The 24,899-nt window shown below is 44.1% G+C and overlaps 1 protein-coding gene across 2 annotated transcripts in view; it reads left to right on the forward strand.

Moving 5' to 3' along the window:
• SLIT3 (slit guidance ligand 3) overlaps positions 1 to 24,899 on the forward strand; it is a 738,435-nt gene that overhangs the window by 12,015 nt on the left and 701,521 nt on the right. For both annotated transcript variants that reach the window (XM_075009368.1, XM_075009369.1), the window contains exon 2: positions 22,370 to 22,441. In XM_075009368.1, the coding sequence (XP_074865469.1) occupies positions 22,370 to 22,441 (72 nt within the window). The remainder of the gene's footprint in view (positions 1 to 22,369; positions 22,442 to 24,899) is intronic.

The raw sequence follows: 24,899 nt of genomic DNA on the forward strand, positions 1-24,899 counted from the left end.
CGGCAGACATTGCTCCAGCTGGGGGAAAGTCCAGGGTGCTCCTGAGGGGCAGGACCTTACAGCGATTTTATACCTTAGCTGCTCACTGGGTGTGTGCATACTGGCTCATTGTCATTTTTAATGTTCTCACAGGGCTGAAGCCAAGGTTGCCCTAGTTACTGGTCTCTCCTTGGGTTCCCACAATTAAACGCAGGTGTCAGGAGATGATATGGCCATAGACAGGTCTGTTAGGGTGTTACATGACACCCCCTCCAAAGGGCAAGTGACTAGCTTGGCCCACCGTGCTAGTTTCAGGAAATTCCTATTATATGATGCCTGTAGAGTAATGCGGGAATAAAAGAAGTGATGTTGTCACAAAGCAACAGGCTTGAAAGAAAAATCATTGCAAATATATTTTGACTAATCCCTCTTAATAACACAAAGATGTGGAGACACTAAGCATAATGAAATCATTGTACGTTGGACCTGAAATCTCATGGTACAATATTAGGAAGAGAACTGCATTTTGTAGGGGTCCTTGTGGCTTCTTAAGTCAAGCTTTGCATTGTATATAACATTGCAGTACACCAGTGCTCTTGCTTTAGAAACTTCTTGTGAATTATCACTTTGTTCTTACAGTTAAATTATTATTACTAAGTTCAGAGAGAGATTTTTGCTTTGAATCTGCTTGAAATAACTCATTGAAACATTTTTTGAAGTTAGTTTTCTTCTCTTAAAAACTGGTCTGGGTGCTAACTCAATAGCAGTTCCTTGATCAGTTTGTAGGACTGACAACTTTCTAAGTGCACAAAGCTGAACACTCATGATGCACCCCTGCCCTGTCCCTGTGGTTCTGCCCCTGCCGTGAGGCCTCAGCCCCACTCATTCCATTCCTATCCCACAGTTGCTCACTGTCCCCCAACCTCACTCACTTGTTTCCATCCGGCTGAGGTATGGGGTTGGGCTGTGAGAGGGGATGCCTGCTCTGGCCTGGGGGTGTAAACTCTGGGGTGAGGACAGGAATGAGGGCTTCAGAGTGTGAAAGGAGATTCTGGGCAGGGGTTAGAAGGTGGGGGTGTGAGGACTGGGGGTACAGGATCTGGGGAAGAGTTGGGGTGTGAGCTGGGGGTACAGGATCTGGGGAAGAGTTGGAGATGAGGGGCTTGGGGTGTAGAAGGGGGCTCCAGGCTGTGGCCAAAGAGTTGGGAGTGTGAGAAGGGATTCTTAGCTGGGGCATGGGGATGATGTGTTGGAGGGGGCTTGGGGTGCTTGCTCTGAGAGGGACTTTGGGTGTGGGGAGGTAGCTTAGGTCGGGGCAGAGGTGGTGTGGCCTCTGGACAGTATTTATCTTGGGCAGCTCTTTTGAAGGGATGACATATCCCTTGGTTTTGAGGTGATGACATTGCCAGGAGGCTTCACGCAGTGGCACAACCTCTAGCTGCAGGGGCCACCCCGCCCCCCAAGCTCCCACTAGTTGCAGTTCCTGGCGACCTAAACAGAATGCACTTTGTAGGAGACATCTGTGATATGTGAGGGGTGGAGAGGAAAGAGGACAATTCTGTAGAGAGGCGAGAAGGCAGGACCAAGTTGTGGCAATGAAGTGAGTCAGAGTTCTTGAAGCACAGAACGGAAATCAGAGCCTTGTTATGTTTCTGTAAATGGAAACGAGTGTTCAGCGAAGTGTGATCCAAGAGGCAAAGACCATTGGGAAGATAAGAGGGAGGTGGGTGTAAGCCCCTTCAATAGGAGCACAAAAGATTTTAAAAGTGAGAGGCCTCTCGATTTAAGGGGGTTTAAGTGCATGGTGGTTTTTAAATTACTTCATGCCACAAGATAGAAACTGTTATACTATATTTAGATTGTATTTATTCCAATGAGTTTTGAATAGCTGCCCATGTGAACTTACGAATTACTAGAACAAAATTTGCATGTCCCTCTGGGCTCTCGCATGCCATGAAAAGGGCGGTGATGATTCTAATTTTTGGCGAGACTGACATTGCTTTTTAAATTAAACAAACAACAAAAAATTGCTTTCCATGAAGACTGCCCTAAGTATAGATCTGGAGCTCAATGCAAAACCATTTCATAAGCAAAAATGGTAACGATAGCATGGCATGCCAATGTGAGTGCAATTTAAGTAGCATGTGGGAAACCGATCTTGTTTACAATAACTTCTTTTGCATGGTGGAATTTCAAGTTGACTTAATACACACGGATGTGTGCTGTAAAATAGGTCAGCTCAGCATCTTTTCACCAAGCAGCCAAACCAAAAATGGAGGGCAAAGGGAGTTCAAGGAAAGAAGCCACAGGAGACATTAGGATTCGTGGAGATTCCACATCATTCTGATGTATAACTGGCAGGTCATCCTCTTTGCTGAAATTAGTAGGGATTTTTTCCATCATTTCAGTTTCCTAATTTAAAACTTTTCATGTTTGTTACTTAGATAGTTGCTTTCTAGCTACTTGCTTATTAGGGGGCGTATCAACTATGTGCACTTCTAGGGACAACCACAAGAGTTCTATGAAGTGTTCTAACTCATAGTAGTGTGGGTCAAAGTCAGGAAATGCCAAGAGTCACTCCTGAAAATGACGGAAAGAACTTTCATTTATTGATGATGGTCTCATATTAAAGATGCAGCACTGAACAGGCCTTCCTCTCACAGCACCTTTTTTATTAGTACATAATTTAGAAATGATTCCTGGTTTCTTTAATGAGTTATACCTAGGCATCAAAGGGTTAAATTTGCTATGAAGGCTCAGATGGGAGTATGAAATGTTGGCCCCATGGAACACAGCAATACAGCTTTAGCTAAGTCTTATGGTAGCATCTAAATAAACGCTATTCATAAACATAAGTATTCCAACATATCAAGATACAGTAAATGGTTTTACAGTTCTTCAGAGGAGGCTTTTCAGTCATTACCTTCACAAAAAGCATTGATGGCTCATTTCCTGTTGCAGTAATTTCTAAGTTCTCATTCGCAAGACTGTCTACCACTTCTCCACTGACTGGTCTGCTCTGCCCTCCAACTCTTCTGGTCCTTGGAGTCATGTCCCATCCTTTCTTTCTGGCTGTTCAAGTTGCCTTTATGTTCCAAGAATCTTCCAGAGGTCCTTCAAGTCCCTGTTTAAATTCTGCTGCTTTTGAGAAAACTTCCTATGTTAATCCCATGCTTGGTGTCACTATATTGTTCCACACATTTTACTTAAGATGCTGGGCACAGAGCCCTTGCTCCCATCACTGTGCTTGCAAACACAGCTAACTTCACATGAATGTTGGCCATATTCTACCAAATCCTTGACACAGATTGGGAAGGATAAGCAATTCTTGTTCATTGCGAGTAGTAACTAACTTTACCTTTAAATGCCATATATGCTTTGGAAAGTGGAAATGGGATTATTTTAGATAATTAAATCTTGAGTGCAATTTACCCTCTTTATTCACTAACAAAGCATTCTTAAATGAAATTGACACAATCTGAGTCAGTATATGTGAATTCACTTAGTCACTAGGCAGGTTAACAATGAAGTCTGTAAATAAAAAGCAAAACAAGCCGTGAAATGCACCTATCTGCTTATTAAAATGATGCAGCAGGTAGCTGGTGGAAGTGTTCCCAGTTTGAGCAAAGGTACTTGAAGCTTTCACATTCCTTCCTGTACCATTTTTTGGGCTTCAATCCAAACATGCTGGATTGATGTAGTAACCACCTACACGTCCATGGGACCAGCTGGTGTATTCTGGATGTGGAAGAGAGGAGGGGGCTGCTGTTGCCTACAGAGAGTATGTAATTGCTGTAGGAAATAAAGTAGGAGTGCTTAATTTAAAAAAAGTACTCTGATTACTAGAAAGAATAGTATGAAGCTCTAAATGGAGCCAAAAAATAAGCAGTGCTCTTGTAAACACAACTGAGGAGTTCTAGATGAGTTTCTCAGAGGACAGAAAATGGCGTTGGAGTTAAAATAGCACCAGTTACTGCAGTCTCTTTACTTTAGATCAGATGTCTCAAGCTCCTGGCCTGCAGGCAGCTATGGAAAAGCGTTTTTACAGTGCAGCCTGGGAGTCCCAATGGCCCCCTCTGTGTGTGTGTGTGTGTGTGTGTGTGTGTGTGTGTGTGTGTGTCCCCAAATCTGTCCCCCAAATCCTGCCCTGCCCTTTCCTGCCACTGTCTCACCTTCTCCTTCCCATTGTACTCCTTCCTCTTCAAGGGATGTGGCCTCGGGGATTACTGGTGGATGTGTGGCATGGGGCAGCAGCAGGGTTGGGGCCCCTGCACCCACTGTGGTGGTGGGAGCTGTGGGGACGCAGAGCATATCTGGTAATCACATTCTCTCTGTTTCCTCATGGCTCCCCCTGCTGCAGTGAAGGCATGGGAGAGGGGGATCTTGACTCCTGCTTCTGCCCCACACCAGGTCCCCACCTAGTAATCCCCAAGGCTGAATCCCTTGGGTGTAATGGGGGGAGGGCAGGGCAGGGCACTGGTGGGAAGGGGCAGGGCTTGGAGGACAGGCCTGGACTCCCTTCCTAAGCTGTAGATGGCCCACAGCCTTCAGTTTAAGTCTCTTGCTTCAGATAACCTGAGCCTCTAGGATTCTCAATATGAAACTGTCTGTTTCTTCCATAGTATAATGTTTCTATGTGTTCATTGTGCTTTGGTTAAAGCTTGCTTTTAAGATAATCTGCAAATGTGCTTCCTTTGAACCTAGGGAATGGGATCATAGACACATGGGGCTGGAAGTGATCTCGAGAAGTTAAGTCCAGCCCCTTGTGCTGAGGGAGAATCAAATAAATCTGGACAGTTCCTGTCAGATGTTGGTCCAACCTGTTCTTAAAACCTCTAATGACTGGGCTTACACAACCACCCTTGGAAGACCGTTCCACAGCTTAACTACCCCTATAGTTAGTAAGTTTCTCCTGTTATCTAAGCTGAATCTCCCCCACTGCAGATTAAACCTATTACTATTCATGCTAATTTCAGTGCCCTGGAGAACAACTGATTGTAGTTCCCTTTAGGACAACATATTTGAAGATGGTTATTAGGTTTCTCTTCAGTCTTTACTCAAGACTAATTATACCTAGTTTCTTTAACCTTTCCTCTTAGGTCACTTATCCATACGTCTTCTATTTTCTGTTGCTTTCCTCTTGACTCTTTGCAATTCACATCTTTCCTGTAGTGTGGAGTCCAGGAGTGGACACATCAGTCCAGCTGAGGCCTCACCAGTGCTGAGTAGTGGGGCTTACACCCAACATTCATGTTAATACACACCAGAATGGGTTAAGCCTTTTTTGAAACTGGGTCACATTTCTGACTCATTCAGTTTGTGATCCTTTCTCACCCCCTTCCTCCTCCGATCCTTTTCAGCAATTCTACGCCTCAGCCAATTATTTTCCAGTTTGTAGCTGTATATATGAGGGTTGGTTTTTTTTTTTGTTTTTTTTTTTACATTTTCTAACTGAAGTTCTTTGTATTTGCCTTTATTGAATTTTATCTTTTTAGATTAAGATCATTCCTCCAATTTGTCAAGGTGATATTGAATTTTTACCCTGTTTGATTTAAGATTTTGTTACTTTGGCATTTTTATTTGGCATACAGCAACAGACTACTGAGTTGATTAGATTCATACTCAGGAGAACATAGAAGCACAGTACATCATATGTCCAAAGTTACACATAAACTCCTTTTCAGACAAAAAGCAGTCAAGTAGCACTTTAAAGACTAGCAAAATAGTTTATTAGGTGAGCTTTCGTGGGACGGACCCACTTCTTCAGACCATAGCCAGACCAGAACAGACTCAATATTCAAGGCACAGAGAACCAAAAACAGTAAGCAAGGAGGAGTGTTTTGACGTCTGTTTTGGGGCCTGATCAGTACCACACTGTACCGAGAACCTACTGATTGCTATACTTATCTACACCCTTCTAGTTTCCATCCTGCACACGTGACTAGATCCATTGTTTACAGTCAAGCTCTTAGGTACAATCGCATTTGCTCTGATCCAACTGACAGAGACCAAAAACTACAAGAACTTTACCAAATATTCATAAACCTGAATCACCCACCAGGAGAAGTAAAAAAACAAATCGACAGGGCCAGACGAATACCCAGAAACCAGCTACTCCAAGATCAGCCCAAAAAAGCCAAGAACAGAACACCACTAGTCATCACCTACAGCCCCCAACTCAGACCACTGCAACGAATTATTAAAGACCTACAACCTATCCTTAATCAGGATGCCACACTCCAGAAGGCCCTGGGTGACATGCCTGTTCTCTCCTACAGACAACCTCCCAGCCTCATGAGGATCCTCACTAACAGCCACAGTCTATACCCCAGGAACACCAGTCCTGGAACCTTTCCCTGCAACAAAGCCCGCTGCCAGCTTTGTCCACATATCTTCTCTGGAAATACCATCACTGGACTTAACCAGGTTACTCACAGAATCATGGGCACTTTCTCATGCTCCTCTACTAACATCATATATGCCATCATGTGCCAACAATGCCCAGATGCTTTGTATATTGGACAGACTTCTAACTCGCTTAGACAAACGGTCAATGGGCACAAAACAGACGTCAAAACACTCCAGATCCACAAACCAGTTAGTCAACATTTTAATGGAATGGGGCATTCTGTCAATGACCTAAAGGTATGTGTGTTACTGAAGAAGAATTATCACACTGTTCTGGAAAGGGAAGCAGCCGAGCTGGCTTTTATATTCAAATTCGGCACATTAACACATGGTTTAAATCGTGATGGGAACTTTCTTAGTCACTATAGGGGCTCGTCTGCATACTTGGCTCAGTCTAATTCTTGACCTTCCCCCTCCACCCCTCCACTCTCTGATTTGCTCACCTTGATTATCTTTTTGTGATTTGTCCTCCTTGCTTACTGTTTTTGGTTCTCTGTGCCTTAAATATTGAGTCTGTTCTGGTCTGGCTATGGTCTGAAGAAGTGGGTCTGTCCCACGAAAGCTCACCTAATAAACTATTTTGCTAGTCTGTAAAGTGCTACTTGACTGCTTTTTGTTTTGATAGTGTATACACTAGCACGGCTTCCTCTCTGTTACTATAAACTCCTTTTATACACATGTATACATTTTATTGGAGTTACTGTACGTTGCATTACATATTTTTGAATGACTTTGCTTGGCTATCATATGGGAACCAATTCTGGTACAGCATGCTGTTTTCATGTTCTTTTTCTGCTTGACCTAGTCTTTATTTTAGTTTTATATTTTAAGTGATATGGTTTGTTGTTATTTTGTAGATAGAAAATGGCTCCAGGGGTGTTCTCTCTCTTTTAGTCTGTTGTCCTATTTGCTTCCTTTACTTAGCACAAACATTCTGCTTCTGTAACTGCCCACAGGTGGTCTGGAATTTGGGACCTCTGGAGCTTAGTGCATGAGCCTCTACAGAGGCTACGTCTACACGTGAAGCCTACATCGAAGTAGCCTATTTCGATGTGGCAACATCGAAATAGGCTATTTCGATGAATAACGTCTACACGTCCTCCAGGGCTGGCAACGTCGATGTTCAACATCGACGTTGCGCAGCATCACATCGAAATAGGCGCAGCGAGGGAACGTCTACACGCCACAGTAGCACACATCGAAATAAGGGTGCCAGGCACAGCTGCAGACAGGGTCACAGGGCGGACTCAACAGCCAGCCCTCCCTTAAAGGGCCCCTCCCAGACACAGTTGCACTAAACAGCACAAGATACACAGAGCCGACAACGAGTTGCAGACCCTGTGCATGCAGCATGAATCCCCCACTGCAGCAGCAGCAGCCAGAAGCCCTGGGCTAAGGGCTGCTGCACACGGTGACCATAGAGCCCCGGACGGGCTGGAGAGACAGCGTCTCTCAACCCCCCAGCTGATGGCTGCCATGGAGGACCCCACAATTTCGACGTTGCGGGACGCGGATCGTCTACACGGTCCCTACTTCGACGTTCAACGTCGAAGTAGGGCGCTATTCCGATCCCCTCATGAGGTTAGCGACTTCGACGTCTTGCCGCCTAACGTCGAAGTTAACTTCGAAATAGCGCCCGACGCGTGTAGCCACGACGGGTGCTATTTCGATGTTAGTGCCACTACTTCGAAGTAGCGTGCACGTGTAGACACAGCTAGATTGAGCTAAAAGCCCGCTGGCTCTCAGTTAAGGCATTCCTGTAGAGGAGGCTCATTCTTTCTCTGTGTAAGTGGTCAAGGTGCCTACTAGTACACAGGAAAGTCAGCCACACTGCTAGGCATGTGGGTTACACTTCTAGCTTGACCATTACCTCCCTAATGCTGTGTTCCAAAGAATGAGGCCTCCTGGCCTTCCCAGCTTCCTGCCCAATGTCTAATTATTCATATTAAGTCAAGCTTCCTTCTGTTCCACTGCCTTTGCTTTTCATTTCTTCTTCATTTTCTCTTTTTCCTTCGTAAGCAATTAGTGGTATTAATGGACAAGGGACTATAGATGCAAATGGAATAGTTACTGTCAGCCTTTCTCACAGTCTGCATGCTTGGCCATAAGACATGGTTCCCAAAATGAGTCAGAAAGATGAGGTTTATACAAAATCTGTTTATGCTTCCCTGGCGTGGTGTTGTCCCCACCAAAAAATATGTGGTATTTTGGAACACATGCTGTGTTCCTGAGCTGTACCACCGCCGTCATTTCCTTTGTAATAACTAGTTAGGTCCAACCTTCCTTCCTTCCTTGTGGCTGGGTTTATTTGAGCTGAGTGCCCATAGAATCATCTGTGCTTCATTAGTTTACAGCAGGCTGTTTGCTTCATCTTCTCCTTGCATGGCCATTTTCAGACTGGGATAATGCTACTGATAGGTCTTATTTTTCATGTATTCACACTGTTAACAAACATCAGTCCCTCTCCACCTAGGTATAGCAAATATAATTGTCACAGTTGAATTCATGGATACTCAACATCCAAGACTTTCTAGCCTTTCAGTGTTTTTATCCCTAACATTTCTAATTCTCTTTTTCATAAATATGATCCAAATAAATGTGCTGTTTAATAAACTTGGCCACTTCTGTTGCTTTATTTCTCCTATTGCCTTTATTGGGTGCATAGCAAGTTTGGTAACCTACATATGCTGGATATAATTGCCTATAATAGTGTTTAATGAGTTAATTATGATATTTACAGATATAGTCATGTTAAAGTTTCTCAGTGGAATGCATATAATTAATACACATTACCCTTTGCTGTGAGTTTAAAGTATTAATTCTTCTGTCTTATTTAATGGCTTGACCAAAATTCATAAGTTAGTGAATTAATTTTAAGATTTTTTTAATGTTTGCATTAAAGTGTTTTTAAACATTAAAAATCTTTGTAGGACTACTTACAGATATTATCTGTACATTGCGTAAGAGTACATGCCACTCCAGTGTCCATTTCATTAAGGAAAACATTGAATAGTACCAGGCGTGACCCTTGTGGAACCCCACCAGATATGGCCTTCCAATTTGACAGCAACCATTGATAACTACTCTTTGAGGATGGTTTTACAACCAGATGTACGCCCACATTGTAGTAATTCAATTTTGAGTAAATTTCTCTAATTTGTTTATGAGACAGTCATGGTACTGCATCAAAAGCCTAACTAAAATTAAGATATATCATGTTTGCTGTTTCCCCCCTTCACTAGGCCCATCACGCTGTCAAAGAAAGATATGTTGGTTTGTCTGTGCTTCATAGCCCAATTAGCCTCTAGATGCTTGCAAATTGTTTGTTTAATAACTTGTTCCAGTATTTTTCCAGGTATCAAAGTTAGGCTCCACAGATTCTCTTTGTTCCTCTTTGTAAAAGATATGTACTATATGTTTGCCCTTCTCCAGTTCTCTGGGATCTCATCAGTCCTCCATGAATGCTTGAAGATAATTGAAAATGGTTCCAAGATTGCTTCAGCTAATTCCTTAAATAGTCCAGGGTAAATATCATCAGGCTGTACTGACACATATCTAACACATCAAAATAGTCTTTAGACAGCTCTTTCCACATTTTGGCTCACATTTCTTCCCTTTTTTTTGTTTAATATTAATTGTGTTAATCATTTGGTGACCACTAACCATTTTAGTGAAGACTGAAGCAAAACAGGCACCTCAGCATTTCTGATGTCATTTTTGATGTTAGTTCCTTTTTGTTCACTAGAGGACCCACATCATTTTCTTGCTCTTAATCTATTTAAAGAACCTCTTCTTATTGTCTTCTATGCCCTTGCTAGGTGTCATTCATTTTGAGCCTTAAACTTTCCAATTCTGTGCCTACATGGTTGTGCTATTCCTTTGTACGCCTCCTTAGCAATTTGTCAATATTTCCACTTTGTGTAGTGTTCCTTTTTATTTTCAGGTTTTTAAAGTGCTCATGATGGAGATGTTAATGTTCCCATCTTCCCTTCACAGTAAGATAATTTGCAATTGTGCAAGTTTTGCTGAACTCTTTTATCCCTTAGATTTTCTTCCTTTAGGACCTTACCTACCTGCATATTGAATTAATTGAAGTATGCTTTTTTGATGTCTGCTGTCTTTATTCTGCTACTCTCATGCCTTCATTTCCTTAGGACAGAATTACTATTTAGAACTTCACACTGGTGAGATTCTGTACTATGCAGTCCATTCTGAACAGCCAAATATCTAAAACCTGCAGATACCATCACTGTGGGTAGAAAGACTAAACATAGTAAGACACAGGCAGGTATTTCAGGAAATAGCGTCCGCTGTGTAGACATAGCCTTAGTGCTTGAAGAGCCTCATTCCTTTGTTGGCCATGTGGACTTTTTCTCTTTCTAGCAGGCTTTATTGATGCAGCATCATCCCTTGGCTGAGGGAACCAAATCCCTCCAGTGACGCTATGTGCATAAACCATTGATTTGTTTTCTGGACCCTGTCTGAGTCATCAAATAAGAGGATGGACAAGAACACAACCAGAGCCCTGATTACTTCACACTTGTTGCCAAAACTCCTGTAGTCAGTGCTAGTCTGCTTAGTTTCATACCTGTCCATATTATTAGTGCCTACATGGATGAGCAGAATGGGATAATGATTAGAGTGACAGATAAACCTTGCCAAACTTTTCATAACATGTCATATGTGGGCTCCAGTCAGGCAGCTCATCTCTCAAGATGTTGAGTCCAGTCAGCAGACAGACCCTCCATCTCCCTTACTAGGGAGTCCCTAACCACTATCAGCTTGTGTCATCTTCTCTTGGGTGCAGAAGCTGTGAGCCTCCAGGTTTAGGGGGCAGTTGGTTCCTCCTTACAGCCATGGTGGTCTGCTCCTCATTTCTTGTTGCTAGTGCAACATACCAGCTCTTTACTCAGACTGAAACATGGAGATATACATGGAGAGCTGGAAAGGACCTCAAGAGGTCATCAAGTCCAGTTCCCTGAGCTCACAGCAGGATTTACCACCATCCCTGACAGATTATTTTTTTAATCTCACCTGCTCCAGAACCTTGAAAGGCCCTGTCAAGCATTCAACCCACAACCGTGGGTTTACAAGGCCAGTGCTCTGACCACTAAGCTATTCCTTCCCCAACCTCAGGGGTATTGGAAGAGTGCTGTCTCCCATCCCAGATGCCCACAAGTTAGTCTCCTCCCTGTAGAGCAGAAAGTTCTCCTTTCTCCTCCGATGCTACCGCTGTCATCTGTCATTTGCTAGCATCTTCCATCCCAGATGTCTTTTTGTGTGTCCTGTTGATGAAGTCCTCATATTCCTGGATGCTATGCCAACAAATCATGTCCTCTTTGTAGCTCTTACCTGCTGTCTTAGGGACTGTTCCAGCATAAAACTTCCTTGTTGCATAATTAACTTTTTGTACTTGCTGCATTTTCCCAGAAGTCCTTATAGGCTGAAATAATTACTATGTTTAGTCTTTCTATCCACAGTGATGGTATCTGCAGGTTTTTGGTATTTAGCTGTTCAGGATGGACTGCATACTACAGAATCTCACCAGTGCAAAGTTCTAAATAGTAATTCTTTCTACTTATGCATTAATATTTGACCTATTAAAATGAAAGAAATAACTTCCCCTTAACCCCTGCCCATAATATATGGGAAGAAAAAAATTGTTATCATGGGTGACTTAAGCATGGGAGACACTTGCAGGATATTTTATGTGGCCAGTAGCAAACCTCACAATTTCTAAAAATAATAGGCGATTTATCAATGCAAAGTCCTACACCCAGCAGTTGTTAATCAATAATGGCCCTTTTTGGTTTGACAAACCATGAATTGCTGATCTAAACATGATCAGTTGTCTAGATACCAGTGACCATGATGCTACATTTATTTTGTGCAACTGGACTATAGCACCAGCTAATATATAATATGTGTATTTGAAACTTGAAAAGGCCAATTTTCCAAAGCTTAAAGCAATTTGTTGGCTTAATTGTCTGGGAACATAAATTTCAAGTGGAACATGTTATTGCAGACCAGTACTTGTTTGAAGGTACTAGAGAAATGCCCAGGGCTTTTCCTGAGGTCTGAAAAATTAAGCCTCTCAACACATCTGTGAAGTAGGGAAAGTAATGAGATTCTCCTTTAACAAACAGGCAAAAAGTCACAGGGTTAAATCATAGTATCACATGAACGGTATACCTGGGTGACACAGGAACTATAGCAAGACCAGGAATAAGACTCAGATATTTTGCCTCCCTGCCATCCTCCTCAGCTTCAGGAATGTGAATCATTGTCCTTTCTGCAGTTTGAACTGATACCAGTTCCTCCCAGGACTTCTGTTGAACAGAAGAAGAGAGTTTTAGATACAGAGATAAAATATATTTATCACTACAGTTGGATTGTAAAAGGGACTAAATAATGTGATGAATAACATAATTTTGCATCCAAAGATAGAAAGACTTTCATCTTCTTTTTTATGGGTCAAGCTCATGTTACAAGGATCAGAGAAGTACTTCCCTCCAATGTATGGTGCAGCATTAAGCTACAGACCAAAATAATAATTGGGAAATAGGATGGGTGTAAATTGATGATCAAGCTTCAGGTGTTGGCCATTGTGGGAAGTAGAATTCGTGAACCAATTGCCTGATGTGCTTTGTCAATATCGGAGTGAAGGAATTTCAATCCAAATGTTTGAAAGAGTTGCTCACTGCATAGATGACAAACCTTTGCTAGTTTGTGCTTTAAAAGGTCATTTATCATGTAGGACTAAGAGACAGACAGCAGCTTCTAGCCCAGCACTGTCGAATAGGAATTCAAAGATTGCTGCACTTGCGGTTGTTGTCTTTCCATATTTGCACACATTCGTGCTCCCAGCTCTAAATAAATGCCCCTCCTCCCCCAGAGCCAGGCACCCCCAGCCCTCCCCATTCTAATTCAATGCTGGAGACTCACCAGAGCTACTAGAGCTGCTGCTGTGGCTGCCTCTGAGGCTGCCACTGTAGCCACCACCGGGGCCGCTGCTAGAACTTCCACTGCTGCAGCCACACGCTTTTCCCACCAAGTGGTGGGGCATGTGCACGGAGCAGGTGGATGGCAGTCCATGCATGCAGCTCTCAGGAGGAGCCTCATTTAAAGGATCCAAGAGCAGCATGCGGCTTAAGAGCCACGGGTTGGTAAGCCTCGTGTTCGCCACAACACAGTGTCCTATTCACCACCTGTGGCAAGTGGCAAACGTATCGGACACAGCAGCATTAAAGACAAAGCAATTCCATAGCACAGGTTTCACGTAATTGGTAAAATAAAACTATGTGGTGGAATGTGAGGATGATGCTAGACTAATCACCAAACCATTCATAGGGAGGAAGCAGAAGTATTAGCGTTTGAACTTCTTTACTGAAGAGTCTCTTGCATCAAACTCCATAAGCAGTTCCTAAGAAATACAAAGCAGAGATGTTGACCGCTTTTAGCTACTAAATATTCTGCTTTCACAAGCAGTGAATTTACAACTTGTGTTGTTAGTCTGCATTCTAAATCCCAGTATACTGCCATTTAGGTGTTGCATGTTGGAGTTGATGGTGTAGCAGGTGGAGGAATGAAGCCAAACAGGAGACATTTGAAATGATTATTCAGTTGTCATTCCAGCAGGTGGTTTGAATAAGGGAAATCTACAGCAATGCACGATAAACAATATAGCCTTTGTTCCCAAGAATGTGAGCTGCTTAAGTTATTTGGAGGAAGTAGCCTAATAATATCAGGAACTTTTGTTAATGAATCAAAGGTTCAGTTATTGAACCATGGTAAATTAGAGAAGGGAGATTGTCCAGCTTATGTGGCCTTTCTGATAAACAAATTCTGTCAGCTCAGTAGTGAAAAGGATTGGAATGTTGCATTGTGCTTTACGTGGATTTTGGCAGTGGCTCACAAACTGGCTTTCCTCATGTGAGAGCCGTCCTTTTTTGTCTAGAATTGAATGCTTTTTAAAACCTGGCTTGACATGAGGTTGAGACAAATGCTCTGGTTCTGGTGGGACTTGCACCCAGAAGACAATTAACTGCTGACATGATGCCTCTTGCTGTACAAGACGCTGGAACTTAAGGCAGTTATTATGAGGAGCCTAAAAAACCTGAGATGAACACAGGAGGCAAGATGTCCTGTAACAGTGTGGTAACTGACTCTGATTTCATGGAGGCTTTTTGGATTATTCTGCTATAACTCTGTTCAGCTATAGTACATATATACTGGACTCAGGCTAACATGTGGGCTGTGTTATGAACATGACCCTATAGGGGATTTAAATCAGATGTGCATACTGTAACAGGGAGGGCCCACCATGGCTATGTCTACACTAGCCAAAAACTTCAAAATGGCCATGCAAATGGCTGTTTCGAAGTTTACTAATGAAGCACTGAAATACATATTCAGCGCCTAATTAGCATGGGGGCGGCCACGGCACTTCGAAATTGATGCAGCTCACCACCGCGTGGCTCATCCAGAGGGGGCTCCTTTCGAAAGGCCCTCGGCAACTTTGAAGTCCCCTTATTCCTAGGAGCAGATGGGAATAAGGGGACTTCGAAGTAGGCGGGGTCCTTTCGAAAAGGAGCCCCGTCGGGACGAGCCGTGCGGCGGCGAGCCGCATCAATGTCGAAGTGCCGCGGCCACCCGCATGCTAATGAGGCCCTGAATATGTATTTCAGCACTTCATTAGTAAACTTCGAAATGGCCATTTGCATGGCCATTTTGAAGTTTTTGGCTAGTGTAGACACGGCCCATATGTTTGGGGCAGTGTGAAAGAGAATAGCAGTCTTGACACCTACACTCCTTTTAATACATTGCTTTTTCACACTTGTTACAAGTTGGTTAGATCATCTGAGATCCTCTTCCTCAGTCCTCCAATTACTGAACAGTCATGTCCTAGATAGGCCTGATTAGGGTTTCAAGAGATATATTAGGGGAGTTAGGATCCAGGAAGTAAGAGAAAGACAGGCAGAAGCAGGAAGGCCTGGATGAAGGATGTCTAGCTCCAGTGTCTCAAAAAGTGACAGGGAACCTGCAGCCCACTGAGGCTCCATCTGTGCCTTATGGATCCCCTGGCTGCCACCCTGTCCCACACGCCTCCTGTGCGTAACCTTTGCACTTCCTATGGATCCCCCTCCCTCCCAGAGCTTTCAGAGGAGTCGCAAATTGCCTGATGTGCGCTCTGTCCCCGATCCTCCCCCTCCCTCCTATTTTGAATATAACCTTCACTGTGGCTGAGATAATTGATTTTGTAGCAGGAACTTGGTACCCAGTGGAGACACTAAGTATGGAAAGCTGAGAAACAGTAATCCAGAGATATCAACACTGATTCAGTGTCTCTGTCCTACTAAAGACTGTCTGTCATTAAGTTGTAGGCTGTAGAGTCTGAGGTCCAGCCTGGGCAAACCTGATGGCTCTGGGCCCTGGATTCCAGGACACCCTTGCTCATGAGACATTTGGTCTGGCCAAATGCTGTGAATTACATTGTGACTTGGCCCAGTACTACTCAGGTTTGTGGCATCTTGCAATGCTACTAACTCAGATTAGGTGGGATTAGACGCTGCTTTATGTGGCATGCTGCACTAGGCACCTGGAGGGAGGGGCAGGCTTCGTGTGCTGCTCCTGCTCCCTCGCAAAAGATCTCAGCTCCTATAGGACAGTTTATGGTTTCTGGCCAATAGGAGGTCAGAGAATTTGCTCTGTGGGAGCGGGGGTGAAGCAGTGTGCAAAGCCTCGTCCTCCCCTCCAGCATCTGGAGCAGAGAGCTACAGGGAACAGTCTGCGGTTATGAGTCATCTGAGGTGGCAAAAGGCAGAGAGTCTGCCACAGGGATACTGGCTAGGAGCTGCCCAGGTAAGTCTCCTGGCCTGAGCCTGCCTCTGGCATCCCAACTTCTTCCTTCCTCCAACCTGCTGCCCCCACTACACATAACCCTAACCCTCTGTCCTTCCTGCTGCATCTGTACCTTCTCCCAGACCCTGTAACCCAGGGGCACCAGGTCACAACACCCCCACTCTAGGTCACAGCCCAAACCCTTGCATGTCCTCCTGCACCCCAGTCCTCTGCCCCAGGTCACAACCCTCTCCTGCCCTAGGTTGCAGTCCAAACCCTGCACGCCCTTCTGCACCCCAGACACCTGTTCCAGATCAGAATTGCCTTCACCAAAACTCCCTCTCAGAGCCCATGCCCCCTCCCACACGCCAGTTCCTTACCAAAAGCTATCTTCTGCACCCAACCTCCATCCCAGAACCCACACTTCCTCAATTAATGTCATGGAAGAGTGCATCCCTTGACCGCTTTCCAAACTCTTGGGAGTGTCCCCCATCCAACTATTAGGCACCCTGGTCTAGGTAGACACACTGCAAGGTCCCACTGCCCCAGAAGGGTATCAGGACATTGGTTCTGTCTCTGGAAATGCACCGGAGATGTTCAGAGCTAGGATCAGAGATCAGTCTGTACCCAGACTGAGCCGTTTAGAAGCAGGTGGGATTCAGTTATTGCATCCAATCACAACAGAGTGGGGTCGCTCCAGAAAACAGGACTGGGAGGTGGTTATGACAGGAGGCACATGTGGAAGTACACTCCTAATGGTCAGCTTAAAGTTCTCCTACTTTTTGCACCCACCCTAAGTGCACCTACAATGGGGTGGGAGACTTACCACATACTTCTTTGCATGGGCAGTTCACACATTCAGTCTGAGGGCAGCGCAGTGATCTGAACTCGGGCCCTGGATTACACTACAGACTTAAGCTTACATAGTGCAGCTCCTGCTTATGTAACTCACCCACTACACTGACTCAGAAACTCTACCTTCATGAGAGGTAAAGTTGCCAGGTGTCTGGTTTTCAACACAGCTGACTAGTCTGTTAAAAGTCCAGTTGGCAAAGCAGCAGGGTTAAGGTAGCAGGGTTAAGACCTTCCCTGGCCGCCCTTGCATCTAGGGGCCAGACATACCTGCCGCTTCCAGAAGCAGCATGTGCCAAGGCAGACAAGGAGTCTGCCTCAACTCTGCTGCAGTGCCAGCTGGAAGCTGCCTCAGATAAGAGGTTCCCAACCATGGCCCACACCCTGAATCCCTGCCCCAACTTGGAGTCCCTTCCTGTGCCCAAACTCCCCAGATCCCACCACCCCACCCCCAGACTGTGGTTGGAACCCTGTCCTGCATCCAAACTCTCTCCAAAATCCCCCATCCGCATCTGCATCCCAAGCCTTGCACCAGGTTGGAGCCACCTCCTTCACTCAAGCTCCCTTCCAGGGCCTGTGCCCTGCACCCCCTCCCGTACTCTAGCCCGCTGTCCAAACCATGAGTCCCTTTCTGCACTTAAACATCTTCCTGGAACCTGTATCTCAAACCCCCATTTGCAACCCCACCTCTGTCTCAGACCTTAGCTCCCTCCTGGAGGCCACACCCTAACCCCCAGCCTAGCCCTGTGTCCCTTTGCATACCTAAACTCCCTCCCAGTGCCTGCACTCAAGCCCTCTCTTGCACTCCAAACCACTTGACCCCAGCCTAGAGCTCTTTCTGTACCCCAAGCCCCGCAGCCATTCCCGAGAGCCTGATCCCCATGGCAAACCCATCACCTCCTCCCAGGCCCCAGCCAAGTGAAAGGGAGTGAAGGTGTGGGCGAGCAAGTGACAGAAGGTAGGGATGCTAAAGCGCTAAACGTTTAAATGCTAGCACTGAAGTGGTTGATCTTTTAGTCTAGGGTCTGACACCCTGCCCACTGCCTGGCCCTACCATTGTAACAACCATGGGGTTCTACCACTCAGCCCACCAGCCCCTCCGTGGCTGGAGCTGCTCCATTGTGGCTCAGCTGACTGCCACCAGAGTTCACCAGCATGGGCCAGTTGATTGATCAGCACACCAGTAAGCCTCTGGTTACTTATTGGTTAATAGTTTAGCATCCCTAACCAATGGAGAGGGGCAAGAGTAAGTGGCAGTTGGAGACTCAGAGAAGGGGTGGGAGCAGAGGACAGGGCCGGGTTGGTTTGTGCAGTTAGAAAGCTGAAGTTGACACAGTCAGGTCAATGCAGTGTCTGTGTAGACTTACATTGGCCATTGCTGGCTTTCAGGAGCTGTCTCAGAATGCTGCCTGATGACAGTTCAGTCAGGACAAACACTCCTGGTGAGGATGCAGACAAGGAGTGACATGCAGACATTCAGGAGTGCCGTAATTACTATGGCAGCTGTATGCCTACATAAATTAGGTTAACTTAATTTGGTAGTGTAGACTTACAGTCACTCATTACAGCTCTAGCCATTGTTTGCTCCTGGTCATTGTTCAGGGTTGCGTAATATGAGACGTTGGTCTGGCAGTTTATCTGAAGTATTTCTTTAAACTTTTGATTTTAACCCTTCACGCACAATATACTGTGATTTTACAGAGGTAAGTGAAGGTTAAATTATTTGCACAGGGTGAGTTGTGCAAGGCGTTATTGGGAACAGAAGCCAAATGACCCCTGTCTGCCCCCTTTAATTAATTTTGTTTTGTGTGTAGAAAGAGATTCATGCATGTGCACGCGCGCGCACGCACGCACGCACACACACGCACTGAATACTATGACAAATGAGTCTACTCACCTAATGAGGTGCTTGTCTAATTCTCACTCTGAGGGTGGGGGTTTTGGAAGAACAGATTCCCAACTTAGATTTTGCAGGGTTTGGGTAGCGCATAAGAATAACTAACTGTAAACTAAAAAATGTTCAGTCTGTGCTGGAGTATAGAAAAATGTATGTCGTTCTGATGCCATTCAGAGCTGTCTTATGGCATGCAGTGTGGAATCTTGGAGACACTTGAAAATATTATTCACATGTCTGGCTGGAGTTCACTAGATTCTCTTGAAAGAGGAATGTAGGATTAAGCAACTCTGAAGAATGCTTGCTTTGGAACGGGGTTTGCACCAATGGCTCTGTTTTGCTGCTTACAATAACTATACACATTATGCGACTTATTCTTCAGTGTATTTACCAAATATGTATCAAATTATATGGTTATTAGTGCATGGGAGGAAATGTTTATGGATAAAACATTCTTTAAAGTAACAGCTAAGTCTAAGCTGACCTTATTGGTATTCACACAAAATATGCATTCCATGCCATTGCCATCCATAGTTATGTTCTAGCAGAAATCATTCCATTCCATTGTTTGTTTATTTGTTTGCATAAAGGTACCAGAACGCCCATATTAAAAGTTAATAGTGTTTTTATACGGCCTTGCTGTATATGGTGCATGCCAAAAGAAAAGTAAATTATCCCAGAGAGTTGTAAGAAGCATCAGTCTTACTAAAATTGGCATGGGTCACAACCTCAATATATTCTCCTGTGGGTAAAGGTGAGTAGTGTTAACAGAACTACTTACGAACCATGAGAAGAAAGCTCAGCTCGTGACCGCTGGCTTTTTTGTATCATGAGTTATATGGAATAGGGTTCTCTGCAAACGTAGCTTTGCACAATATCAACAGGGCTCTTGTGCATGCAGAGTGAAGTTTAACATGGTGTAAAAGGGTTGTAGCTGGCCCTGAATGCCATTCAGAAACAGGACATCTTCCCAAAAGGGATATTTGTCCATAGTAAGCATTTACTCCTAGGCGTGAAGCCTTGTTTAAAATATGGAGAGCTTATTAATTGTAAAGTAAAAGGGTCTTTAGACTTGCCATATAGCTTTCCAGGTGTCTCTGAATGACTCGATTTAAAGGATTTCCACTGAAAGGTACTTTGGCATACCCACCAACAGACTTGATCAATCCTAATGTATACTTTTTGCCAGTTCACTGATATATGTGAAAGCCAATGAAGATTAAAGGTTAAGGTTTAGGTTTTTGCAGCTGGAACTTGCAGTGATCCCACCCAAGCTTTTTACAAAGGAAACCTAAAATGCTAGTTTCCCACAAACCCCAGTAACAAACCACAATCATACAAAGCAGTGTGTTGCATATCATGGAAAACAGTGAAAAACTAATTAGATTTGGCTAGCAGAAGTTCATGCTATCTCTTTGGCTTTGCCAGTGGTTTATCTCTGCTGGTTGTCTATGTTAGCTGAAAGTTTCAAGAGCTGCTGTGGAAACCGAGCAATAAACAGTTGCCATGTGAAATTGTTGGTTGGCTGAAATTAGCTGAATGACTCATGAATCTCTAAAATCCTTCTAATGAACTTAATCCCAATTAATAATTAATTGAAACCAGGAGAGTTCTCCTGGGCACAGACACTTACCAAAAACTTGCACATTTTTAATTTTGTCTCCAGAAAACTTGGCTGAACAGTGAACAAATTATGTAAGAAAACAATCATTTTTCAGTGAAAAGTAGTGTGACTCCTCAGTCAGCAATAACATCCATGAAAGCCAATAAATTACAGAGGAGAATTTATCTAACAGGTTAGGAACATACTGTTACCTGGCAAATGATGGACCGGAACTGCAACAACTGTGGGTACACTAGAGAGTTGTGTTGGACTGGACACCGCAGTGTGGTGAAATGCAACTCTTTAGAGCTGCACACGTGGAGCACCCTCCCCCCACTCTGTGCACATGCCCCAGCACTTGGTGGGACAAGTGCATGGTGGCAGCAGTGGGAGCTCTTCCTGTGGCACCAGATGGGCCCATGAAGAACCCTGTACAGGAAGCTGTAGCGTGTATGATCTGGAAGCCAGTGATGCATTTGCCTCAGAGAGATACGGACTGGAGAGGAGACCTGAGAAGCTCCAGGGATCACACTAATGCTTTTGTTATACAGGACTGCCCATAAAGGCTTTGGGAAAAATGAGGCTGCAGTTAGATCGGGGTGAAGCTTCTCTCCCCAGCATCTGGCCTGCATCTCGGGGGTGGAGTTGTGGAGCCCTGAGCCTTGTGGGACAGAGTCAGGCAAGCCAGGGCTGAATCTGGCCCACAGGCTCTTGGTGGGAGCAGGAAGTGGTGCTGCCACTGCTCTTACTTCTCCTCCTCTCCCTCCACTTACCCCAGGTGGAGGAAGGACAGAGTAGCACCGCCTGGAGAGGCTTCCACTACTGTTCTGATTGGCCAGAATTCCAGCCAATCAGAGCTGCATGGAGCAGCGCCTGGGTGAGGCAGGAGAAAAGCCTCTCCTGGGAGCATTCTCCTTGCAGCCATTCTCCCAGCTGGGGGAGGGGGTGGGAGCTTCAGTGGTCCTGGCATGTGGTGGCAGGTGCTCCCCCACATTGCCTAGACTCCTCACCCCACTCTGCTCCTGCCCAGACACCACACTTGCTCCCCAGCAGGCGCCTCCCACACACTGAACCCTGAACCCCCATTTTTGGTTCCACCCTTGGTCCCCACAAGATTTAATCTGGCTTCTCACATTTATGTGCCCCGCAACTGATTTTTCTGTGGGTTCCCCGCCCCCGACCCAGAAAAGATTCTCCACCCTTGCATGAGATGACAGTGATGCAAGTCTTTGTACCTTTCCATTCTGCTGCCCCTGGCAAATTCTACTTTTAGTAACTGCAGATGCTGCTCGGGGCTCTGCTAAAGTCAGAGCAGAGTTTACAGCAGCTACACTGGAGCCTCTTGATTTTGTTACAGACTGAACATGTGCCCAAGAATGTCCAGTGTGCCCAACCACTGCATGACTTCGTGACATGGGGTCACTTATAGCAGAGTGACTGGCTGTTGTTGTTAAACAGAGCCTGCTCTGGCTCTTTAGAAAATCTCTGCCTGAGGGAGTTTAACACCCAACTCTTGTTGAAATGTAGTATGGTTCAGCTGTACTGAAAATCCCAGTCGTTTTCTGTCTCCCTGTAAACCAAATAAAATTAGTTAAAAGTAGTCTCACTAGGGTGAAGCAAAATTAATCAGTATTAATAAATACTTACTTATTTCATGTTTAACTGGAAAAATTGTACAGTTTTGAGTGCTACTAAACAAATGCTCAGGTGAACGAGTTTCATTCTTGTCAACCAGAGTTTTTTATTACTGCTGAAATGCCTGAACATGAATTTCTGTTTTCTCTTCTCTGCAGGGACTTAGACAGAAATAATATTTCAAGAATTACCAAGATGGACTTTGCCAGTCTGAAGAATCTTCGCGTGTTGTGAGTATACAATTAGCTTAGCCTTCTAAATCCTGCATTAGAACAATAGTCTAGAAAAATAAGTGCCCGGAAAGGTGTGTGCTGCTGATACTCTATATACTGAAGAGAGGTTTGCATCTTTTAGTCATGTAATAACATCCACATCGGACACATGTACAATTTCCTTAAGTAAAGCACTGATTCTAGTTTCACGCTATGCCTTTGTACAAGAGACACACTCCAAATAACTTAGCATTGTTGTATTTCGTTGGTGGTTTTTTGATTAGCTTTTAATCTACATTGGCCATGTCTACACTAGCCCTAAACTTCGAAATGGCCACACAAATGGCCATTTCGAAGTTTACTAATGAAGTGCTGAAATGCATATTCAGCACTTCCGTAGCATGAGGGCGGCTGCGGCGCTTCGAAATTGACACAGCTCGCTGCCGCACGGCTCGTCCCGACGGGGCTCCTTTTCGAAAGGACCCTGCCTACTTCGAAGTTCCCTTATTCCCATCTGCTCATGGGAATAAGGGGACTTCAAAGTAGGCGGGTTGCTTTCGAAAAGGAGCCCCGTCGGGACGAGCCGCGCGGCCGCGAGCCGTGTCAATTTCGAAGCGCCGTGGCTGCCTGCATGCTAATGAAGCTCTGAATATGCATTTCAGCGCTTCATTAGTAAACTTTGAAATGGCCATTTGTGTGGCCATTTCGAAGTTTGGGGCTAGTGTAAACGTAGCCATTGTGATTAAAACTTTTCTTTTTCTACCATAGAACAAATTGTACTTCAGTTAAATCAATTTATCTCTATTAAACCACTGTCAAATATTTCTTTCTATTTTGGGGTGGTTTAAACTGTATTCTCAGATTGATTGCATTGGAGATAACGTAACTTTGAGTTGACGAAGGAATAGTTGACAATTGTGAGCAAGTGTCACACCTAAAGGGAAACAGCCCATACCTCCTGGCAGACTGTAAATGATCAAAAATAGTCACTGCTGCCACTTGTAACAGCTGGGGGTCCAATCATACTACTGAAAAGAAATGGTCAGTTGAAGAGGGAGAAATGATTTTCCATAGTTTATATTAAGAACTGTTACCTACAAGCACTTATTTAATATCTGGTGTTCTATTTTGCCTTCTGTGAAACTTTTAATTATCACCATTAATTTAATTAGCTTTCATTTATGATTTCTACAAATTACATATATTTTAAGTATGCATAAATATTATTTCTAGACAAAATCTTGGGCAGCCAGGTCTAAAAGTGCAAATCTTTTGTGACTTGAGTTTTCAGATCACCATGTTGTTGCTGACTCAGTTGAATTACTAGGACATATACAGATTGGATGAGATGAAAGTGTGCATAACTGGAGTGAATTCAGTAGGGGAATCATGCATCATTGAAGTATAATTGGATGACAGTGGGAATAGTTTCCCTGTCATTGAGCTTTGGACTTGGAAAAAGTATAACTTGTCATATTTTTAGTTCTGTGGCTCCAGCTTCTGTCTGGAACCAAAACGAGAAGTGATGAAATCCTGAACCCGAAGTTCTTTCTGCCACGTTATCATGCCCCCCTCCCCAGCTGTCAACATTTCCAAACTTTTCAGGACAGCTGAGAAGCTGTTAAGATTTAATGGGCAGTTTTATTTTTTTCAATATTTCCCAGTCAGATTTTCAGAATTAAATCCAGATAATCTGGATAAATTTAGTGTTAATAAAACTTTTGGGCTCCGATAATGAAGTTATTGTCCAGATCAGAGCTTTGGATCCAGTATTTGCACGTACAGTCACCAATGAAAATGCCAAAACTTTGAGGCTTGTGTATTAGTAAAACATATATAATGGAGAAGGAGGCATCTAAGCCACAAAGAGATGCAGAAGTTGGTGAAAGTGGTTCAGTGAAGTTTGAAGACAACTTTAAAATCCTTCCCTGTTTGCTGTGGAGTTAAATAAGATTGATTTTATGCTATGTCTACACAGCACTTTTGACATTAACTTTTGGCAGTTGGGGTGTAAAAAAAATGCCCCGCTGATCGACAAACGTTTTAATAACAAAAAGGACAGGCATGGACAGCGCTTTGTCAGCAAGAGACATGGCTCTACTGCATACATGGTAGAAGCACAGCTGTGCCACTGTAAGGTCCACAGCCCACAGATAGCCGTGGCTAGGAGTTAGATTGGGTCCTGTGTGAGTCATAGATTAGTGTTGCTGCAGCACAGCAATGTTGTAATTGGAGTTGAGCAATGTTAATAACCATGCCAAATTAATTAATGGGCAGGTGCTTAATATTGTTGTGATGAAAATACAGGTATCTTCCACTGCTTCTTTAAAATCTTAGAAAGTTAATACACTATTGATCTCCTGGCATCTTGTAGGATGTTAAGGACTAGGATATTTAAACAAATGGTAGTCTAAAAGTAGTGTGCTAGCTAAAAGGGCACATGATAAAATAGGACGACTTTACCTCACTTTAACAT

The sequence above is a fragment of the Carettochelys insculpta genome, chromosome 15 (assembly GCF_033958435.1).
Source record: "Carettochelys insculpta isolate YL-2023 chromosome 15, ASM3395843v1, whole genome shotgun sequence".
Taxonomy (NCBI): Eukaryota; Metazoa; Chordata; order Testudines; family Carettochelyidae; genus Carettochelys; species Carettochelys insculpta.